General features: G+C 49.5%; 5 protein-coding genes across 6 annotated transcripts in view; 2 read left to right on the top strand and 3 right to left on the bottom strand.

Moving 5' to 3' along the window:
• Nucleotides 1–4083: 4083 nt before the first annotated feature.
• On the bottom strand, nucleotides 4084–4305 carry H257_12077 (hypothetical protein; the record flags this gene model as incomplete). The annotated part of the gene is made up of 2 exons (XM_009839187.1): nucleotides 4084–4178; nucleotides 4224–4305. The coding sequence occupies 2 exons, from the start codon at nucleotides 4303–4305 to the stop codon at nucleotides 4084–4086; spliced, it is 177 nt and encodes a 58-aa protein (XP_009837489.1).
• Nucleotides 4306–4587: 282 nt separating this feature from the next.
• Nucleotides 4588–4845, bottom strand: H257_12076 (hypothetical protein; the record flags this gene model as incomplete). The annotated part of the gene is made up of 1 exon (XM_009839186.1): nucleotides 4588–4845. One exon carries the CDS (start codon nucleotides 4843–4845, stop codon nucleotides 4588–4590), a length of 258 nt encoding a protein of 85 aa, XP_009837488.1.
• A 1307-nt stretch (nucleotides 4846–6152) lies between these two features.
• H257_12075 lies at nucleotides 6153–8724 on the top strand. 2 transcript variants are annotated; one of them, XM_009839184.1, is made up of 2 exons: nucleotides 6153–6736; nucleotides 6790–8724. In XM_009839184.1, exons 1-2 carry the CDS (start codon nucleotides 6450–6452, stop codon nucleotides 8657–8659), a joined length of 2157 nt encoding a protein of 718 aa, XP_009837486.1. In that variant the 5' UTR covers nucleotides 6153–6449; the 3' UTR covers nucleotides 8660–8724. The 2 variants fall into 2 exon arrangements, with proteins under 2 accessions (XP_009837486.1, XP_009837487.1); XM_009839185.1 differs by having other exon boundaries at nucleotides 6155–8724.
• A 653-nt stretch (nucleotides 8725–9377) lies between these two features.
• Nucleotides 9378–11751, bottom strand: H257_12074 (transketolase). The gene has a single exon (XM_009839183.1). The coding sequence runs from the start codon at nucleotides 11619–11621 to the stop codon at nucleotides 9546–9548; it is 2076 nt and encodes a 691-aa protein (XP_009837485.1). The 5' UTR covers nucleotides 11622–11751; the 3' UTR covers nucleotides 9378–9545.
• A 709-nt stretch (nucleotides 11752–12460) lies between these two features.
• Nucleotides 12461–19886, top strand: part of H257_12073 (hypothetical protein) — a 9170-nt gene continuing 1744 nt past the window's right edge. The window contains exons 1-7 of the mRNA XM_009839182.1: nucleotides 12461–14304; nucleotides 15726–15888; nucleotides 16272–16757; nucleotides 17389–17772; nucleotides 18089–18554; nucleotides 18611–18912; nucleotides 19372–19497. Coding sequence (XP_009837484.1) covers nucleotides 12470–14304; nucleotides 15726–15888; nucleotides 16272–16757; nucleotides 17389–17772; nucleotides 18089–18554; nucleotides 18611–18912; nucleotides 19372–19497 — 3762 coding nt within the window. The 5' untranslated portion in view covers nucleotides 12461–12469. The remainder of the gene's footprint in view (nucleotides 14305–15725; nucleotides 15889–16271; nucleotides 16758–17388; nucleotides 17773–18088; nucleotides 18555–18610; nucleotides 18913–19371; nucleotides 19498–19886) is intronic.

The following is a 19886-nucleotide window of genomic DNA, read 5'->3' as shown; positions in this document are numbered from 1 at the left end:
GATGTTGAGCGGGTTGCGCGTATGGGTCGACGGAGCTGTGGCCGGCGTGGAACTGACCTTAGGCCTGCCGGTCATGCAGAAGCTGGGTTACCCCTCCTTATGGAAGAGACGTTGGTGGACGACATCGACGACGACGAAGGGATGTGCTGCGCGACTCCAGACTGGGGTACGGACCTTCCCAGGGCATGGATGAAGAGTCCGTACGGCGCTTACAAGACGTACTGGTGGAGTTCAAGGACGTATTCCGTTTGAAGTTCGGTCGGGATCCTCCGGTCAAGGTGGAGCCGTTGAAGGTGCATCTAAAGCCCGGATCCGTTCCAGTGAAGTCAGGACTTCGGCGTTACCCACCGACCCATGTACTTGGAGAAGCACGTACGTGAGCTTGAAGAAGCCGGTTTGGTGTACCGTAACACTCGGTCACGTTGGGCCGCCGTGCCCCGTATCGTCCCGAAGAATGACCCAGGCGACCTACGGATGACGATCGACTCAAGGCCGATCAACGCGTGTACGGAGCCGATGCCATGGCCGATGCCCAACTTAGAAGTTGCGATGTCCGTACTGCAAGGCTCTACGGTGTACTTCACTCTGGACTGGATGAAGGGTTATTGGCAACTGGCCTTACACCCTAACTCCCAGGAGTACTACTCTTTCATGACGCCGGTATGGGTTGTCACTCCAACGCGGGTGCTGATTGGCCAGTCGGATGCGGTGGCGTACTATCAAGGCGTTGGGGACGAGCTGTTCGGAGACATGCTCATGCACGGTCTGCTCGGTTGGCTCGATGACCTGCTGGGATACGCCGAGAATACGGACGACTTGCTACGTTTGCTCCGTCAAGTACTGACCGTATGCCAGACGTACGGTCTCAAGTTGCATCCGGGCAAGTGTACGTTTTTCACGACGATGACCGTATGGTGCGGAAAGGAGATCTCTGCGAACGGCGTGGCCCATGCTCCGGGCCGAGTGCAAGGCCTTTGCGATTTGGAGCCGCCACAGACGGCCGCGGACCTCCAACAGTTCCTGTGTGCTGCGAACTGGATGCATGCGAATATGCATGCGAATATCCCTCAGTATATGGAGCTGGTGGCCCCGTTGACGAAACTTATGGACATCTCGGCCAAGGCGGCCGACTCCCGTAAGAAGACCACGCTGACCTGTGTGGCGTTGAGTTCCGTCGGTTGGTGTGACGATCATCAGGCGTGTTTCAAATGTATCAAGTCGACATTGAAATGTATGGTGCCTTTGGCCCACCCAGACCCGGACCGTATGGTTTGCCTCTATACGGACGCGAGCGAAGGATATTGGGGTGCGATCGCGACTCAAGTACCGGTTGAGGACCTTGCGTTGGCGGCGATCGACCAGCGGCACGAGCCGTTGGCGTTTCTGAGTGGAGCGTTCCGGGGCGCGAGCGAACGGTGGCCTATAGTGGAGAAGGAGGCGTTTGCGGTGGTGGAGTCCTGCAAACGACTTGAATACCTCCTCATACGGCCAGGGGGTTACGTCTGTTTACGGATCACCGTAACCTCGTGTACATGTTCAACCCGTTGGGGTCGAACTCCAACGTGGCCAAGTATCAGGGAAACAAGCTTCAACGTTGGGCGATGACGATGACTACGTTCCAGTACGTGGTGGAATGTGTGGCCGGCGAAGACAACTTATGGGACGATCTGCTCATCCGTTGGGGAAGTGTTCCCATGGAAGCTCGTGGCGCCCGTATGCGAAAGTTGGCATTGGTCTTGCCCTTACGTACGGACACGTTCCTATGGCCTACGGCGGACCGTATTACGGAGCTGCAACGGGCTCATACGGACTGCGAACGGTGCGCGACCTGGAATCCGGAGAAGAAGTGTTTCCAAACGGCGTCTGGCAAGATATGGATCCCAGATGACGCGGTGGACATGCAAGCCCGTATCTGCGTCGTGGCTCATGCCAGCGCGGCCGGACACCGACGAGTTCAGGCGACTACGGAGTCCGTATCGGAAGTTTTCGAGTGGACGACCTTGAAGACGGACGTCAAGAACTTTGTTACGGCGTGCCTCCATTGCATGGTCGTGGACGGTGAGTCCGTATCCCATCCGTGGGGCGAGGCGTTGCACGCGACGAAGCCCAACGAGCTGATCCACTTCGACTGGGTGTCCTTTCCTGAAGCGGCGGACGGACTGAAGAACGTCTTGGTGACCAAAGACGACATGAGTGGGTTTGTCCGTCTGCACGCAAGCGCGACGGCTACGGCGGTTCAAACGGCCGCTGCCCTTATGGAATGGTTCGGTCTGTTTGGCGTGGTGGAGACTTGGGTGTCGGACTGCGGGTCGCATTTCAAGAACGAGATGGTGAGCACCATCGACCGCATGTTCGGCGTGCACCACCATTTTGTTACCCCGCACTGCCCTTGGGCGAACGGAACCGTGGAAGTTGTGAACCGCATCATCGTACGGACGTTGAAAATACTGTGCAGCGAGATGCGTCTGCAGCCCAAGGAGTGGCCGAAAGTCCTGCCACTTGTCCAGTCCGCCCTGAACCAGCAACCTGCGGACCGTATGGGCGGAATTGCACCAACAACGCCGTTTACCGGCCTACCTGCGACCATGCCATTGTCTGGCCTTGTCCATGCGGAAGGTGCGGAAATCGCCACGATTGATTGGATTCAGTCTAAAGCCAAGCGACATGTGGTGGGCCTTGCGAACGCCTTGTCTGTGACGCACAAACAAGTGACTGAAACGGCCTCGGGCAAGCGAAACAAGGCCCGTATGCAGCGAAAGGGATATCATACGGTCAAGTTGGCGCTGGGCGACATCGTCTTCGTGGATCGTGCCTTGAAACACCCTGGCAAGCTGACACTACATTGGAAGGGTCCGTACCGTGTGGTCAAGGTGGTTTCCGCCAACTTCATGGAGGCCCAACAGTTGGCCCCACCGGACACGATCTCCCTCACCATGCCAGTCAACTGCGTATGTTTCTGCGAGGGTGGCCTCGAAGTCGACGAAGACCTGAAGGCGCAGATTGCGTTTGAAGATGAAGGGTTCTACGTCGAGGCCATACAAGACCAACGCATGCATGATACGGTCTGGCAATTCAAGATCAAGTGGTACGGCTTGGACGATTTGGAGTCCTCATGGGAGCCGGCCCTTTCGATCTATGAACACGTGTCCGTACTTTTTCGTCGTTGCACCAAAGACGGCATGAATGAAGACGGCGTGAGCGAAATGGTTGAAGACATCGAGCGTGCGTGCGGCCATTCCTTGTAGGGGGAAGTGTTCTCGGCGTCAGCCTCGTGTCAACTATAAGTGCGTCAGTGTGTGTAGCCGATGACCAACATCCGCGTCCGGATGTGCATGATGGTTGCGCAACCAAATTATTCAGTGGTTGAGGTAGACTGTAGCAGATGATTGGTTGTAAGGAAGAACTTCGACATGATTGATAATGAAGTTCACTTTTGGATTTGTCATTGAGGTCACCGTTGTGAACACGGTAGCCGTCAGTTGTGAACACCGGTGCAAGACAACAAAGTACTCTTTAGCTGTCTTTAGACACGCTAGCATCTGAACGCATGGAAGACCCCTCGAGTGGGAACGACCGTGCCATGAACGTGGAGCTCCCTGGCAGCGACCACGTTGAAGAACGCGAAGATCGATCGCCTTCGGATCGCTCCGCAAGTCCGACGGCCGGATCTGCATTTCAACACTTGACCGTAATTACAGTATTAATTGTACGGATTGAGAATTAGTGTGGCTTCAGAATTAGTGCGGTCCACACAAATACATGTAACGTTATGACACAAACTTGTAATATTAATACACCTTTTTTCTATTGACTTGGGACTTATTTCAACGTTCTTGGCTTGGCGCTCATTCGAAAGGACGATGTGTCCATTCATTTGGCCTTGCGACCAATAGAATTGAACACCCTTTGAAATGTACCATGCTACCAATGGAAAATGCTTGACTACCCCACAATGTGCCAAGTAGCATTTCGAATCTGCCGTGGTTGAAGTTGAGTTGGATCGAATATGGAAAATTATTATCAAATATGCGACGGCATTAAAAGAGCACATAAGTTTAAAATCATTGAACTTGCAGCAAACAACTACATGCCAACTTCCATGTCTTCCAATCGGTCCGCACGACCGTAGAAGTACTCCAGACGAAGCGCAAAGCGACTCAGTCGGTTTGGTTCAATGCCTAAAGCATGAGTTAGAGTACTGTATAATGACCAAGCAGCATTACCTCGAATCACTTCGTCGGCAGTATGTTCGAGATACTGCATCCGACACTCCTCGCGAATAGATCCATAGGGGGATGGACCCATGAATGCCGCAAGCCGCTCACGCAAAAGTGCTTTGACATGCGCCTTGAAGTGAGACCACAGATTTCAATTGGATTCATCATTGGCGAATAAGGCACCAAACGCAGCAACGTGGCCGGACGAAATTCATCCTCCGCAAAGACATTTTCGAGCCTATTTAACATATAAGAATTTTGAAACAAATATCTGTACCTCGAATGACACCGCGCATTGTCGGCAATGACGAGAGTGTCTTGAAGTCCGCCATAGTGGTTCGTTGCAGCTTGCAACATGCCACGAATCCACTCATTCGCTTCGCTTGTGCGTGCAGTAGAAAATGTTCGTCGTGGAGATGGCGCCAATGACGTGCAAGTTCTTCCCTTTTTGAGTCCCGCCGCGGATGGAAACGGCACGTCGTCCACACAACGACCGGGCCTTAGTGAGACTCGTGAACAGGTTGAAGTTCGTTTCGTCGATCCAGATGGGTATTTTGCCTTGACCCAAGAGGTCGCGCAGTTGCTGGACGTATTCGCGTCGCTTTTCCTTGAACGTTTGATCGTTCATTTGCAGTGGTTGTAGTGAACCGATTTGAACGTGTAGACACGCTTGTCAAGTTCTCGATGGAGTGTGGACTTCGACACTTCGATCTCCAACTCCAACATGAATCGATTTGTGAGTCGAAACTCAACCCAACGCACAAGCATGTCCACTTGGTCTGGGGACAACAGTTTCGGTTCGTTCCCTCCAAAAATGAATCAGTATATTGTAGGGAGATGGAGCTGCACCTTGCTTTTTGGGTATGAGGGAGTCGAGGTGCAACCAGTTTCAAGCTGTGCGCAATTTGACACCGTTCGCCACTGCAACCGCCTTCCAGTCCTTTGTAGTGTCGGACGCATGAACGATGCGACGCTCCCAGACAAGGGGATGCGCTTGTATTTCTTGCGTGGCTATGAGCATGGTTAGTATATTGTGAGTGACGACGTCGTACTGGTATTTGTGGTGCAGCGTTCTCTATTGTTGTACGGAATGCGATTTTGAAAAGAGCGCCAAGCCAAGAACGTTGAAAAAAGTCCCAAGTCAATAAAAAAAAGTTGTAGTAGTTAGTACGTACGATTAATACTCTGTCCAACAAGAATTGGCACATTGGTTTCAAGGGCGTGATCAATTTTCAATGAATGTACGATTGTGATTGGATTCACAGTCAGGCTACATTTGTAGACTTTTCAGCTGGAAATATTCGATATAGTTATCGTTCAAAACCTATGGGGAGACAAACGTGTTTTGCACAGCTTTTAGTAATCAAAGACTCGCCAGCGTCGCAAAATCCACTTCAACATCGTTAAAACCGTACATTTATGTTGCTATTGACTTGGTGTTTACCATGACAGCAGTGCATAGACCGTGGAATTTCACTCTCAAGGGAATGTAGAGCCACTCCACGTGTTAAGCTGGATATCGTGAGCTCAAACACGAATTTAAACTTGTGTTACCTTTATTGCAGGATATACTATGTATAGTCGTCTGGCAATACTACGTAGTATTTCGAACGGATATACAGTATTAGTACGTATATGTTGTATTCGTTTTCCGGCGATATAATATCTTACTGTTAATTGTACTATACATCTGGTGAGACATGTGCATACTTTAATCAAGTCAAAAGAGATACATTTCTGCCAAAAAGCAAATGTGACCATTTGTGCAGGACAGATTACTTGGGTACGTGTCGACTATGTACCAATGGAATTGCTGCATTTTGCATGAGTGGATATGATTGGATATAATAATTCGTTTTATATCCAATCATATAATAGTTGAAGCAGAATCCAGGCAATCGGTTGCATACAAATTCGAAGATAAAAAGTCCATTTTCGCCATGTGTTCACTATTATTACTCCACTTTATCTTGATGTTTGTATGCAAGAGGAACTGCCTTTTTTCAAGAGCAAGATGATGGCATCTTGAGATTCCCGTCCAACCTGAGGTGCCTTCATTGACCAAATCGAAGACCCCTCCGGCGGCATTATCTGTGGACGACCCATCGAGAAGCGCCATTCCATTGACTTGTGTGTCCATCGAGCCTGGCCTGGACGGTGGCTTCCATCACACTCGACGTAACGCGTGTCCGTCCTTGAGCCTCGTCCTCCTTACCACGGCATCCCATCCTCATGGCGCAGGAACCTGTGATGTCTTCCCCAGTCGTCGAGGTTGATGCAACGTTACATGACTGCAACGTTGGTCGTCTTGGCAGCGACGACGACAAGTCGAGTTTCATGTGGACATCGTCAACCAGCCAGATCGGCATCGTGGATGTGCACATGACGCTCCTTCCGTCTGGATGGAGCTACCACGTCGCGTACGACATCCTAGTGTCATTTCCCGACCTGCACAAGGAATGGACCGTCCGGCGCAGCCACCACGACTTTGTCGAGCTCCACCGCCACCTCGTGTCCGCGTACGTCCCCATGTTTGTCCTCGCGAGAGTCCATGTTCATCTTGTTCCCGTAGATTCCACACGACCCTCGGCCATCGACGCATGACCCTTCCAAAGGAATCGCGCGTCGAGTTCCAAGTGTCGGTGGAAGCGCGGTACGCCCAGTCCGCCAAGCGCATGCGCGAACGACTCAACGCGTACCTCCATCGCCTCCTGGAGCTCCCCGACATTCCCGCAAGCGCGGCGTTTCGGGGTTTCTTGTCTCCCCGAAGCACGGACCTTGCATCTTCGTCCGACATGAAGCAAACCGCTGCCGACTTGTCGCCGTCATCGAGCGCGTCTGCATGCTCCACGGCCTCGGCGCACCTCAGCGATCATTCCTCTCCGCAGGACATGATGCTGCGTCCACCGGCGCTGCCGCCCCTGTCGTCGGTGGTGCAAATCCCATCCGCCTGCACTTCCGTCGTCCTCTACGGCAGCTCCATCTCCCTCCGGACCTGCGGCGGACTTCGCCTCGGCCTCACCAAGCGGAGCGCATGGAGCGGCAGCCACAAAATGGCGGCGATGGCCAGCGGCGCCGGCATGGTTCTTCTCAGCGGCCCCGTGGGACTCCCTCTCGCCGCCCTCGGCACCCTCGGCACCCGCCACTGGAACAAGGCCGCGTCATTATCCGTCCAGCCCAAGCACTTGGTCAAGCATGACGAATTCATCATCGAAAGCGCGAGTCCATTCAGCGGCGCCGCGCGACCCGTGCATTTCAACGACCTTATCCGGCTCTACAGTGTCTCAAAGCGCCAGTATCTCAAGCTCGTTGAAAGTAGCAGTAGCCACAATCGACGCGGATATGTGACATCGTGCAGCCAATCATCGACCGTCTTTCGATGGGTCTCGCCGCTACACGTGTCTGACGGGCCTATCGTATGCGGCAGCCAAGTTTGTCTGCAAGTTGCTCACGAACTCTTAACCGTCCATAAGGACTTTATTACCACGGGGCCGTCGCCGGCGGTATGCCAGCTCCTTGTGCGCCACCATCCGCCGTGTCTAGCCGCCGCCGACGGCGCGGTCGTTCCCCGTCGTGAACCTGTGTCAGTTCGGATCCTCACGTACAATGTATGGTTCTTGCCGCCGTTGCTGGCGTCGTTGCTCCGCCTCTCGCCGTTCAAGATGGAGCGGGCGCGAGCTATTCCAGCTTACTTGCCCGTGGATGTCGACTTGGTTGTGTTCTGTGAAGTGTTTGATCTAGCCGCCAAGGCCGTGCTGTCGGCGGAAATGAAACGCCGCGGATTCCTGTACGAAACCGTATCCGGACGACGAAGCCGGTTAAAAGCTACCGATTCAGGAGTGTTTGTCATGAGCAGGTACCCGCTGGACGACGCGGACGAGCTGTTGTACGGCGCGGCGGCGACGGGGGATGACAAGGTCGCGGATAAGGGCGCGGTGTACGTCCGGATGACGAAATCCGGACAACACATCCATGTCGTGGCGACGCATCTGCAGGCGTGGAAGACGGACGCGGCGGTGGCGGTGCGGCGGACGCAGCTGGAGATGCTGGCGCGGTGGATTCACGCCAAGAACCTGCCGCGTCGAGATGCCGTGGTGTATGGGGGGGACTTTAACGTGGACGAGGCCGATAAAACCGAGTACGAGTGGATGCTTTCGACGTTAAACGTGAAAAACCCACCCACGGTGGCCGGCACGACTGGCTTTAGCTTTGATCCGGGCACGAATGTCCTGGCGGCGACGGGCAAAAGCAGCGGCGGACACGTCGAACGATTGGATTATGTAGTCTATGGAACCGAGTATCGGCACCCGGGGACCAGCTCGACCCAAGTTCTGCGTCTGAAAGCCACGGAAGGATGGACAGATCCGAGTTTGTACGGCGGGCAAATCGTATACGATCTATCCGACCACTACCCTGTCCTGTCGGACTTTCACTTTGACTAGAACACTAACTAATACTTCGATATTTATAACATTGATATGGGTTGAAAGAGAAACCCACAGTCGTATAGGAATGAATCGCTTGCTCTTACTAGTTAACTATTAATAGTACATGCAATACGTAGTACTACTACTGTACGTACAGACAGTATTAATAGTAAGAAAAGTACTGTACTTGCACCACCACACACCTATTGGTAGTCAGAAGCCACCGAATATTTGTCATTAACCAGAAAAAGCAAGGTGAAATAGTGTGATGGACTCTGATTGGATATTAAAAAGGGCAAGGTGGCTCGCCTTGCGAATTCCATGAACAAGTCAATTAAATTAGTGCGGAATATATACTATATCTCAAACCAGCACTAACCTGTCTAATTTTGAGTGCCAATTTTAGTGGTATATTTTAACCTTCCTTTTTGTATGCATTCGTGAATAGAAATCCAGAGGTTCACTGCATGATTCTTGGTGCATATTCAAATAACGATCTATGATTGGTGCATTTTCGTACCACCTAAATTGGCACTACCGTCATATTGTCGATTTGATAGTACAAATTTGGGGAGGGGGTCCAATCGAATCGCACCGACCAAACCGATCCACAATCGATCTGATTGGTTGTATTTCATTTAGAAGATTTTGATTGGCTAATAATTGTGAGCTCATTTACGAGGTAGCCAATCACTTCGATTCCAACGACATTTCACTCGAAAGCACAACAAATTGCTAGTCAGTCTAAGACTCAAGGATGATTATTATCTTGATTTTTGTATGTGGGACTATAGGTAATTAATTGCTTTGAAGCAATGAATACCAACCATAGTATGCTTGCTTTACACTCTGAAAATGAATATTTCTACGAATCTTGCATCGACACATCCCTTGTTTCTGATTAGTGGTGTCCTTCCTTGACAAAGCGGCGCGCGGGGACGTCAAACAAGCATGGAGCAGCGCGTCCGGCGTAATACTCGATCAACTTGTTGGCTTCTGCGGCCACGGCGGCGGCATTGAACCCAAAGTGTTCCCTCAGCTGTTCGATCGTGGCAGATGCGCCAAACCGGTCGAGGCCAAACTGGGCGTGCGAGTAGTCGCGCCATCCAAACGTGGCGGCCGCCTCCACCGACAGCGTCGGGACGCCAGACGGGAACACAGACAGCTTGTACTCTGGAGAGGTCTTATCGAAGATGTCGCGGCACGGCATCGACACTATGCGCACGCTCTTGGTCGTGAGCAGCTTGGCCGCGTCGATCGCTAGCGACACCTCCGACCCCGTGGCCACGATCGTCAGGTCCGGGCGGCCGGCAAACGACACGTCAAGCTGACCGTGGACGATGTGCTGGAGCACGTACCCGCCAGTGGCGACCGCCTCAACCGAACTGCCGTGGAGGTTGGGCACTCCCTGGCGGGTAAACGTAAGCACAGACGTCTGGGTCGGGTTGCTCAATGCTTCAATGTACGAGCCAGACACTTCGTTGCCGTCGGCCGGGCGGTACAGGTACATGTTGGGCATGGACCGAAGCGACGCGTTCATCTCGATGGGCTGGTGCGTGGGGCCGTCCTCGCCGAGGAATATGCTGTCGTGGGTGGCAATGTACAGAACCCCAAACTGACTCAGCGCCGACACGCGGACAGCGCCAAGGGCGTACCCGATGAAGTTGTAAAACGTCGCGCAGAACGGACGAAGGCCGCCGTGCGCAAACAAACCGTTGCTGATGGACGCCATCGCGTGCTCGCGGACGCCGAAGCGGAGGTACCGCCCCACGGGCGTGTGCTTCTGGAAGTCGCCCGTCATCGTCAGGTGCGTCAGGTTGGACGGCGTCAGGTCCGCCGACCCGCCCACGAGTTCGGGGAAGACGGTCGCGGCCGCGTTCAGCGCCTTTTCGGAAAACTGGCGCGTCGCCAAGCCCTTGTCGGCGGGGGTGAAGCGCGGGAACGCGTCCTTCCAGTTGGCGGGGAGGCCGCCCGTGAAACGACGGGTGTACTCGGCCGCATCGGCGGGGAACGCGGCCGCGTACGCTTGGAACTTGGCGTTCCACGCCGCCTCGGCCGCGGCGCCAGCCTCCTTGTGGTCGTAAAACTTGCGCGCGACGTCCGGGACGTAGAACGGTTCGTTCTTGAGCCCAAACTTGGCTTTGATGGCTTCCGTGTCGTCGGCCTTGAGGGGCGCGCCGTGTACCTTGTACGAGTTTTCAATCTTGGACCCGAGCCCGATGATCGTGCGGATCTTGATGAGCGACGGCTTGTCCGTGACGGCCTTGGCGTTGAGCACGGCGCGGTGGATGGATTCGTGGTCGTAGTTGCCGTCCGTGACGGTCTGCACATGCCATCCGTACGCTTCGTACCGCTTGCCCACGTCTTCTGTGAAACTTAAATCCGTCGACCCGTCGATCGTGATCAAGTTGTCGTCGTACAGGACAATCAACTTGCCCAACCCCAAGTGGCCAGCGAGGGACGACGCTTCCGACGTCACGCCTTCTTGCATGCACCCATCGCCGCAAATAACATACGTGTAATGGTCCACGATCTCATGTCCTTCCTTGTTGAACACAGCCGCGAGGTGCTTCTCGCCGATGGCCAACCCCACGGCGTTCGACAACCCTTGACCCAACGGACCTGTGGACACTTCAACACCCGGGGTGCAGAAGTTTTCGGGGTGACCGGGGCACTTGGAGCCCCATTGACGGAACGACTTCAAGTCGTCGATCGACACGTCGTATCCCGTCAAGTTGAGCATCGCGTACTGCAACGCACATGCATGGCCGTTGGACAAGACAAAGCGATCGCGGTTGGTCCACGCCGGGTTCGTCGGGTTGTACGTCATGACCTTGCCAAAGAGCACATGCGCCATGGGAGCGCATCCCATGGGGGCACCTGGATGACCAGAGTTCCCGGCGGTAGGTTGATCGGCACCCAGCATGCGCACGGTGTTGATACATAGAGTTTCTTCTTCTGGGGTCAAGGGAGCCATGGTGGTGATCTGTGCTTCGGAGCGCGAAATCGGAAATGAGGCGACCGTAGTCGGTTGCAAGACTCGATCCGTATAAAGTGTGCAAAGGTTTATCCGGTATAATCCGGATATGTCATAACTTATAGCCAATCACAGTCTCCATAGCAAGATCCAACCAATCAACGTCCGCGGGTTGTTCAAACCAGAGGAATCTCCATGGAGAAAAACAAACGGGGAATTTTCCCCATTCAATAAATATATGGGTGCACTCTTCTTTACATGTCGCTTGACTGTCAGATCGTGGATAATGGAGTACAGTTAACAGTGTAGTTTAACGGTTAGCTTACTTTGTATTACTAGTACTACTACGTAGTAAGTGTAGATTAACGGTACTACTTGTAGCAGTATGTTTTGGCTAGGATACGCGGTTTGGGCGTCATAATGGTGTCGTCGATGACGCTAAACGGGCGTCACTTCAACGTCGAAAGTGTCGGGGATTGTTATCATCCCACTCAATATATATCCGAGAAAACAAAATACTCTTGCAACAACTGATATTTGCCAAACCTCCAATATATAATACTCACCCTCCACTACCTTACCATGTTGTTACATACTGGTACTAACTGACTGTACCGGTAGTTGAAGCTCTATCAATGGCGGCAATACTTGAGTAATAATTTATTCCGATCGATTCAACGGCATACTATTATATTAATAGTATCAGATTCAGATTCTCATTGTTAGTACATATGGTCTGTTTCGAGATGTTCATTTTCTGGAAAATAAAGTATTACAGGGAATAAAAGCTGAAGGTACTTAACCGGATAATGGTCTTTTTATCCGGTCTGAAACCGTCACGTGCTTACATGCTGCCGACGTCGGGCGGGGGCGGCGACGGAAAGGCCAAGTACAAGAACCGATATGAAGTACTTCAACAGACGTACGAGGAGCGGCTGCAGAGCCTCAGCGACATGTTCCAGAAGTCTCTGGATGAGATCCACGGGGATGAATCCCTTGCGATTCTGCAGCAGGACAACGTGTCGTCCGACTATGTGGGGGTGCGCGTGCTCGAATTGGTGGGTCATGCTCTCCGGGACGAGAAGGAGCACTTCATTCGCACCTTGACCGCCAAGCTAGCCAAGAAGGATGCCAGTCTCAAGGAACTTGTACGGGAGAAGGAAGGCATGACGATGCAGAGAAAGGCCATGCTGGACGAGATGCATCAAGTAGCATCCCACGTGGAAGCATTGCAAGCGCGGTACACGGCCATGTCCACCGACACGAGCGCCGCAGACGCGGAAGTCCAACGCCTTCGTCACGAGAACCAAAGCTTGATCGAGGAATTGTCGGCGCGGGACAGCGACCGCGCCAAGTGGGACGACGAAAGGCGGGGGTTTCTTCTCATGCAGCAGGACTTGGTGCGTTTGCAGGCGATTCACGCCAAGGACGCGGCATTCTACGCGGACGAACGCGCGACGTCCACGGCATCGATCGATCGACTGACGGCAAAGGTGGACGACCTCGAGCAAAGTCGGGCCGCGTCCACGGCCGAGTGCACGACGTTGCGCTTGGCCGTGCAAGAGAAGAGCATCGAGTTCATGCACGCTCAGGACGCCATCGCGGCGCTCCAAGCACAAGTCCAAGCGTTAAGTCCGCTGGAAGCCCAATTAACCGAGCTCCGCGCGACCCATCAAGCGAAACTCCATGAAGTGGACATGCAGCTGTGGGAAGCTCGGCGCAAGTACACGGCCGTAGGCGACCAAGTCCAAGGGTTAATCCATGATCACGACCTCGATCGAGCGCAGTTGGTCGCGACCCACGAAAACGACCGCGCCGTTGCCGCCGACGCTCTCCGAATGTGCGAAGAGCGTTGCCAGCAACTCGAAGCATCATCTGCTGCCCAATTGGCGGCATTACACGCGAAAATCGAGCATCAAGATGGGATAATCCAAGAAACCACGCGGCAATTGCATGCCGCCCGCGAACAAGTCGAGCGAAGTATGGCGGAGCGCGCGGCTTCGGATTTGGAAATGCAAGCCGCGACGGCAAAGCAAGCTCTGCAAAACGCACTTGACAAGGAAAAGAACGCTCGCAGCACACTCCAAGACCAGTTTCAGTCGTACAAACGCGTCGCGGATGGTAAAATGCAGGCGCTCCAAGCTGCGTTGCAAGCCAAACAAGATGCAAATGATCGACTGGAACAAGCCGAGAAGCGCATGCTGCAGTGGCAAGATGATGCTATGAAGAAGCATGACAAGCTGGTTCAAACTATAAAGACAAGGTACCAAGCGGCGGCAAAATCCACGGAAGACTGTGACGCTCGTAAAGCAGACTCAGCCTCTCGCCAAGAACTGGACGTGTTGATCCAGGCCAAGGTGGCAGAATGTACCGCAAAGCACGACGTACCAGGGGAGTTTATCCGGATGAGCCAACACAAGGCTGAATTGGACAAGATGGCGCTGCAGCTGCAATCGGCCCACGTTCAAGACAAAATTCAGTGGGAAGACAACCAGAAACTGCTATTAGATGGCAGATTGGACAGTCTACGTACAGAAATGGACACGTGGAAGGCCCAGTTGTCAGAGGAAAAGGTCAAGCGAGACGAGCTCCAAGCTGCGTTAATGCACGAACATAAGCAACATATGGACACCCGCGAAAGGTTGGACGAACAAGCCATGGCCAAGACGATTCTCGTGCAGCGGTACGACCAATCTGTGTTGGTGGTTTTCATTGAAAATGGACGTTTTTTCACTGAAAATGGACGATTTTTCACTGAATATGGACTTGTTTTCGAACTGAATAATGAAGGACCACTCTGGCTGCCACAACAAAAATCGTCAGAAATCACATCTTTTTGCAACTTTTCAGAAATATTAGGATAATGTTTCAAAGCTTTTGTGTGTTTGGCGACCAAGTCTGACATAAATAAATTGACAACTACGTCGAATGTTTACTGTTTACTACTGATAGAGAAAAGTTTTGAAAAGCAACTGTCCAGTTTTTACCAACATGATATTCTATCAATAGTTCAATTCATTCGGTCATAGTATACAGAGGTCACATAAAAAAACATTTCGAATTGTTTTTCTCACCTCCCATTCAAAAAGGGAATTATTCACTGCCAGATTAGTATTTGACATCAAAGTTTCTATCCATAAATAAAAAATCAAGTCTATACGATAAACAAAAAATCAAAATTAGTAATGGTGATTTATTAAAAGGTTTAGGCCGAGTCTGGATAGAAACTTGATGTCAAATACTAATCTGGCAGTTAATAATTCCCTTTTTGAATGGGAGGTGAGAAAAACAATTCGAAATGTTTTTTTATGTGACCTCTGTATACTATGACCGAATGAATTGAACTATTGATAGAATATCATGTTGGTAAAAACTGGACAGTTGCTTTTCAAAACTTTTCTCTATCAGTAGTAAACAGTAAACATTCGATGTAGTATGTCAATTTATTTATGTCAGACTTGGTCGCCAAACACACAAAAGCTTTGAAACATTATCCTAATATTTCTGAAAAGTTGCAAAAAGAGATGATTTCTGACGATTTTTGTTGTGGCAGCCAGAGTGGTCCTTAACAGATACTAAAATTAAATCACTTGTTGCTCTGCTTTTTTTATATATATTTATACATTGTCCTATTTTTACAGAACCGCCCCACGTTGTAGCTACCCTATATTTTAAAAAATCCCTTTTCTATTTTAGAAATAATACTGCGTAGTATTTGTGTTTTAGATGTTGTACTAATTGAAATATCAACAAAAACAATGGATTGTATTTATAAATATATATATATATATATTGGAATACCAATCGAAACAATATAAATAATGAATATGGTATGTTTTTTTTAAACTTTAGCAAAATCACTTATTTTGGTGTTTCCATTATTTATTACTTCGACGTAGTTGTTGAGCTGTTCTACCAACATTTCCTTGGGCGGTGGACCTGCGAAACATGATATTTATAAGTTGAAGAGGTATCTGTGATGCATTTGAGCGAATCATATTGTGGCTTTGATTCGTTTTGAGCCAATCATATTGCAATTCGATTTCGGGGTGACTTGTAGGGCAAATTCGAGCTAATAAACGCAAATCCTCCGTTATATATTAGACTGGAACAAGCCAATGTAAACGTGGGGCGACTCAAGGCGCTGGTGGTGGACCAGCAATCGGCGCTGCGGGATTGGGAGACGAAATTTGCCACCTTGCGACGCGATTACGACGACAGCCAATCAAATGTGGCCACGTTGACCGTCGAGTTGGGTCATTCCACCGTACGAATACATATGCACGGTCATTTTTTACCCTACAGTCCTAGTTTTACCCTAAATTTGGCTGCCTTTTGTGCTGATTCTTTGCCAAATAGATCCATCGATCGATTGTTTGTACTGACGTTTGTATGTAAAATTCGTCCAGTGTCACACTAATTGAAGATATACACTAATTCAATGTTGCATTGGTCGAAAAGTGGTGGATTTGATTGGGTACTTGACTATTGATCTGGGTTTTGATTGGTCGATATATCGATTGATGCTAGTCCTTCGATTCTACTCGAATTTCGAATCGAGGGTTGGAATCCTCCCATTCCACCCTAACGTTACGAGGATCCTTGTGTGGGGTTGGAATGGGTGGTGTTTTCATGTTGTTTTTTGTATAGGAATGTGTGACACAGGTGAAAAGTGACGTGGAGATGCATATCCAGTCGATACATGAGCTCCGAACCAACCAGACGGCAGCATCTGACGCCCTGCTGTCGAAGCTCTGTGACAAGGACGCGTCACTGGCGTCGTTGCAAGAGAAGCTACATGTCACGCAAGTCACTCAAACGAGTTTACTCAGTCAAGCCAAAGCCGACTTTAGTGCCAAGGAACTCGAGTGGACCGGTCAAGTGACCGAATTACAGGCCAAAGTGGACGTTCTGACCAACGAAATCCACATCCAGACTCTAGCGCATGCTGAATCTGAAGATAAAATCCAACAACTGGAGGCCGATGTGGACAGATGGCGCCAGGAAGCGGACCAGAATCAGGTGGAATTGGCCAGTCTTCGCCTTAAAAAGCGCCAAATTAAACGGACCCTCGAGACCAAACTAGATGAAGTGCATGCCACCACCACCCACGCTCAAGACAAGTGGAACCACCAGGTACACGGCATTTTTGTATTTATATATATATTATATATATATATAGGACGGACGTATTCTTGCAGGACACATAGAAGTATGTTTTGGAGAGGTGTAAATATATGTATATAACTCCTAATAATGATACCCATGGTCTTACCGCTATATATATATATATATCATGGTCAAATTCCGATACTGGTACATTATGGCAACATGATCCATTTATTTCAATAGGTCCTTCTTGATATTTTCAGAGAAAGATGAATGAATTGTTCTTTACTGGTATGATATATATATATATTGTAACTTATCTGTATGGTTGATATATTGTCCTTTTCACCCAAATTTGGACTGGGCAGTTTATTCGAGAAATCGACTTGAAGCACAAGTTTATACCGTCAAATGTATACTATACAAACATTGCATGTAAACTGTTCGACTGGGATAAATAGGCCAAATCCTCGGGCCAAGCATTGCTGAAGTACCATTGGTTAGAATTTTGGATTCAATCAATCTCATTGGCTAGTCAATTGTGTGCTCATTCGATTGAGCACCCAAACACTCCAATTTTGAATAATCGACTTGCCAATATATAAATATTTATATATATATATATATGGAAAATTGGATTGAATATGATGTACTGTAGGTGCAAATGCAAGAGAAGGCGAGATTGTACCAGTGGACACGATACATTGCCGTCCTCACGACCAAACTGGCCGCGTTGAGAGGGGACTTGAGGACGTGCCACGTCACGATCCAGCAACTTCTAGAGCAACAACAGCCCCATATACAATACTTAGCAGTGCAAATCCAGGCCAAAGCAGCCACGTTACTCCAGAACTTGCACTCAAAGTATACCCAGCAACTGTCAGATGAAAACCAGAAGTGGCAGCAACGATACGACAGCGATTTAGACCAACTTGGTCGCCAACATGCACATGACGTGGCACTTTTGAAGCACTCCCACGACACTGAGTTGCTCCAACGAGTCGAATTATACCAAGCAACGACTGCAGCAACGCAAGTCGAGGTATATATATATATATATATATTGTGCATTTCACCCAAATTTGGACTTGCGAGGCATTTCACCAAGTAGCATTGGAATCCATTTGACCTTGTTTTAGCTTGTACAAAGTATACTATACAAAGATTAGTATATATATGGTTTTGCCCAATGCGGAGTTTCGATTGGCAGAAACTCCACAGGACGTGATTTGATTGGCTTAGGCGGTTCATTCGCTTAAGACATTCGATTATTCTGCAGCTGAGGACCTCCCGTTTCGAATCGATTAGACTATATATATATATAACCAGTAGGATAACTAATATGAGAGACGATATAGATGGCGGCGATGATCAAGGAGAGAGACGACGAGTTAGAAGCGGTCAAAGTGAAGATGGATGGACATTTGAGAAATGTGCAGTTTCTGGAGAAAGAGCTCGAGTTCGTGAGCAACGGACGGGCCAAAGACGTGGAGGAGCTGAAAAAGTGCCACGTCATAGACAAGCAACTTCAACTTGATACATTCCAAGCAGCGATTGGTCACGTGCAAACCCAGCTAAGCGACGAGAACCTCAGGTTCGCAGCACTTTGCCAAGCTCTGACTCGAATTGCTCGCCAAGTTGCTCAGCCACACGATGAAGACTGGGCCGTCACCATCTTGGCCGAGTCAGCGGTGCCCAAGTTCAAGAAAGCGGTGCAGAAATGGATGGATGAGATAATTCAAAGGATTTTAGCCAATCAAAACGCCGCCATCGCAGCGGCCACGCGGCCGTTGCAGGACGAAGTGGCACGGCATGTCTTGAGAGGTCGATATATATATATATATTATATATATATATATATTCACGAATCTATGATGTAGATAAGTCCACATCGGAGCTAGCAATGCCCTTAGTGCCGAATATGGCCGAAGAATTAGCTGCCGCGAAACTAACGATCGAGCGGTTAACTGTTAGTTGCAACCACTTGCAAGACCTAGTAACGACAGCGTCGCAGGAAAAAAGCCAACTTGAACGCACATGCGACCAACTTGAGAACGATAAACTGGAGCTGCGTACATATTTGGACTTGGCAGATACCGCCCGACAGACGGCGCAAGTGGATTTCTCCACTCAACTCCAGCATGCATTCAACCAATCAGAAGAAACTCTGCATCAAGTCAAGGTATTTTTCTATATATATATATATATATATATATATATAGAGGTTTGTCGAATCCATATTGCATCATGTTGGAGTTCGGATTGGTTGATTATACGTGTCTCCTTTCTGCCAGAGCCAATCAAATCCACGTAAAAGTGGATTAGCCAATAGTGTCGATTTGTCTGGAAATTTGTAGTACCGAATCTACAATACTATTAATAGTGTATGTTTATATATATATATATAAACAATATATATATATATTGGGTGGTCTACTCTAAATTTCCTCTGGCGGTTGGTTGACCTAATCGCCAGACCTGCGAAAGATAATATAGGACTACGTTGAAAAGGTCTCTTGTGACTATTCATTCGTTTGAACCAATCATATTGCAATCTTCATTGTTTTTATCCAATCACACTGCGTTTCTCGATGGGTGAAATGCACAATATATAAATATATATTATATATATATATATTAGACGGCGGCATCGCATGAAATGGACCGACTCAAACGGGAATGCGATCAAGCGGTACACAACATGCAAGAAGAACTGGACCACCAAACTCGACAAGTGACCAAGTTGAAGGTCGCGATGGCCCATCAGGTGGATATATATATATATATATATATATATATATATATATATATATATATATATCCACCTGATGGGCCATCGCGACCTTCAACTTGGTCACTTGTCGAGTTTGGTGGTCCAGTTCTTCTTGCATGTTGTGTACCGCTTGATCGCATTCCCGTTTGAGTCGGTCCATTTCATGCGATGCCGCCGTCTAATATATATATATATAATATATATTTATATATTGTGCATTTCACCCATCGAGAAACGCAGTGTGATTGGATAAAAACAATGAAGATTGCAATATGATTGGTTCAAACGAATGAATAGTCACAAGAGACCTTTTCAACGTAGTCCTATATTATCTTTCGCAGGTCTGGCGATTAGGTCAACCAACCGCCAGAGGAAATTTAGAG

The sequence above is a fragment of the Aphanomyces astaci genome (genome assembly GCF_000520075.1).
Source record: "Aphanomyces astaci strain APO3 unplaced genomic scaffold supercont1.38, whole genome shotgun sequence".
NCBI lineage: Eukaryota > Oomycota > Saprolegniomycetes > Saprolegniales > Verrucalvaceae > Aphanomyces > Aphanomyces astaci.
This window is presented reverse-complemented; position numbering and strand designations above follow the sequence as displayed.

Excerpts from the sequence above, each read along its gene's own strand:
- H257_12075 (XM_009839184.1), top strand. The coding sequence starts at position 6,450 with ATGGCGCAGGAACCTGTGATGTCTTCCCCAGTCGTCGAGGTTGATGCA. Across the intron at positions 6,737-6,789 it reads CACCGCCACCTCGTGTCCGC|ATTCCACACGACCCTCGGCC; the intron begins GTACGTCCCCAT and ends TTGTTCCCGTAG.
- H257_12074 (XM_009839183.1), bottom strand. The coding sequence starts at position 11,621 with ATGGCTCCCTTGACCCCAGAAGAAGAAACTCTATGTATCAACACCGTG.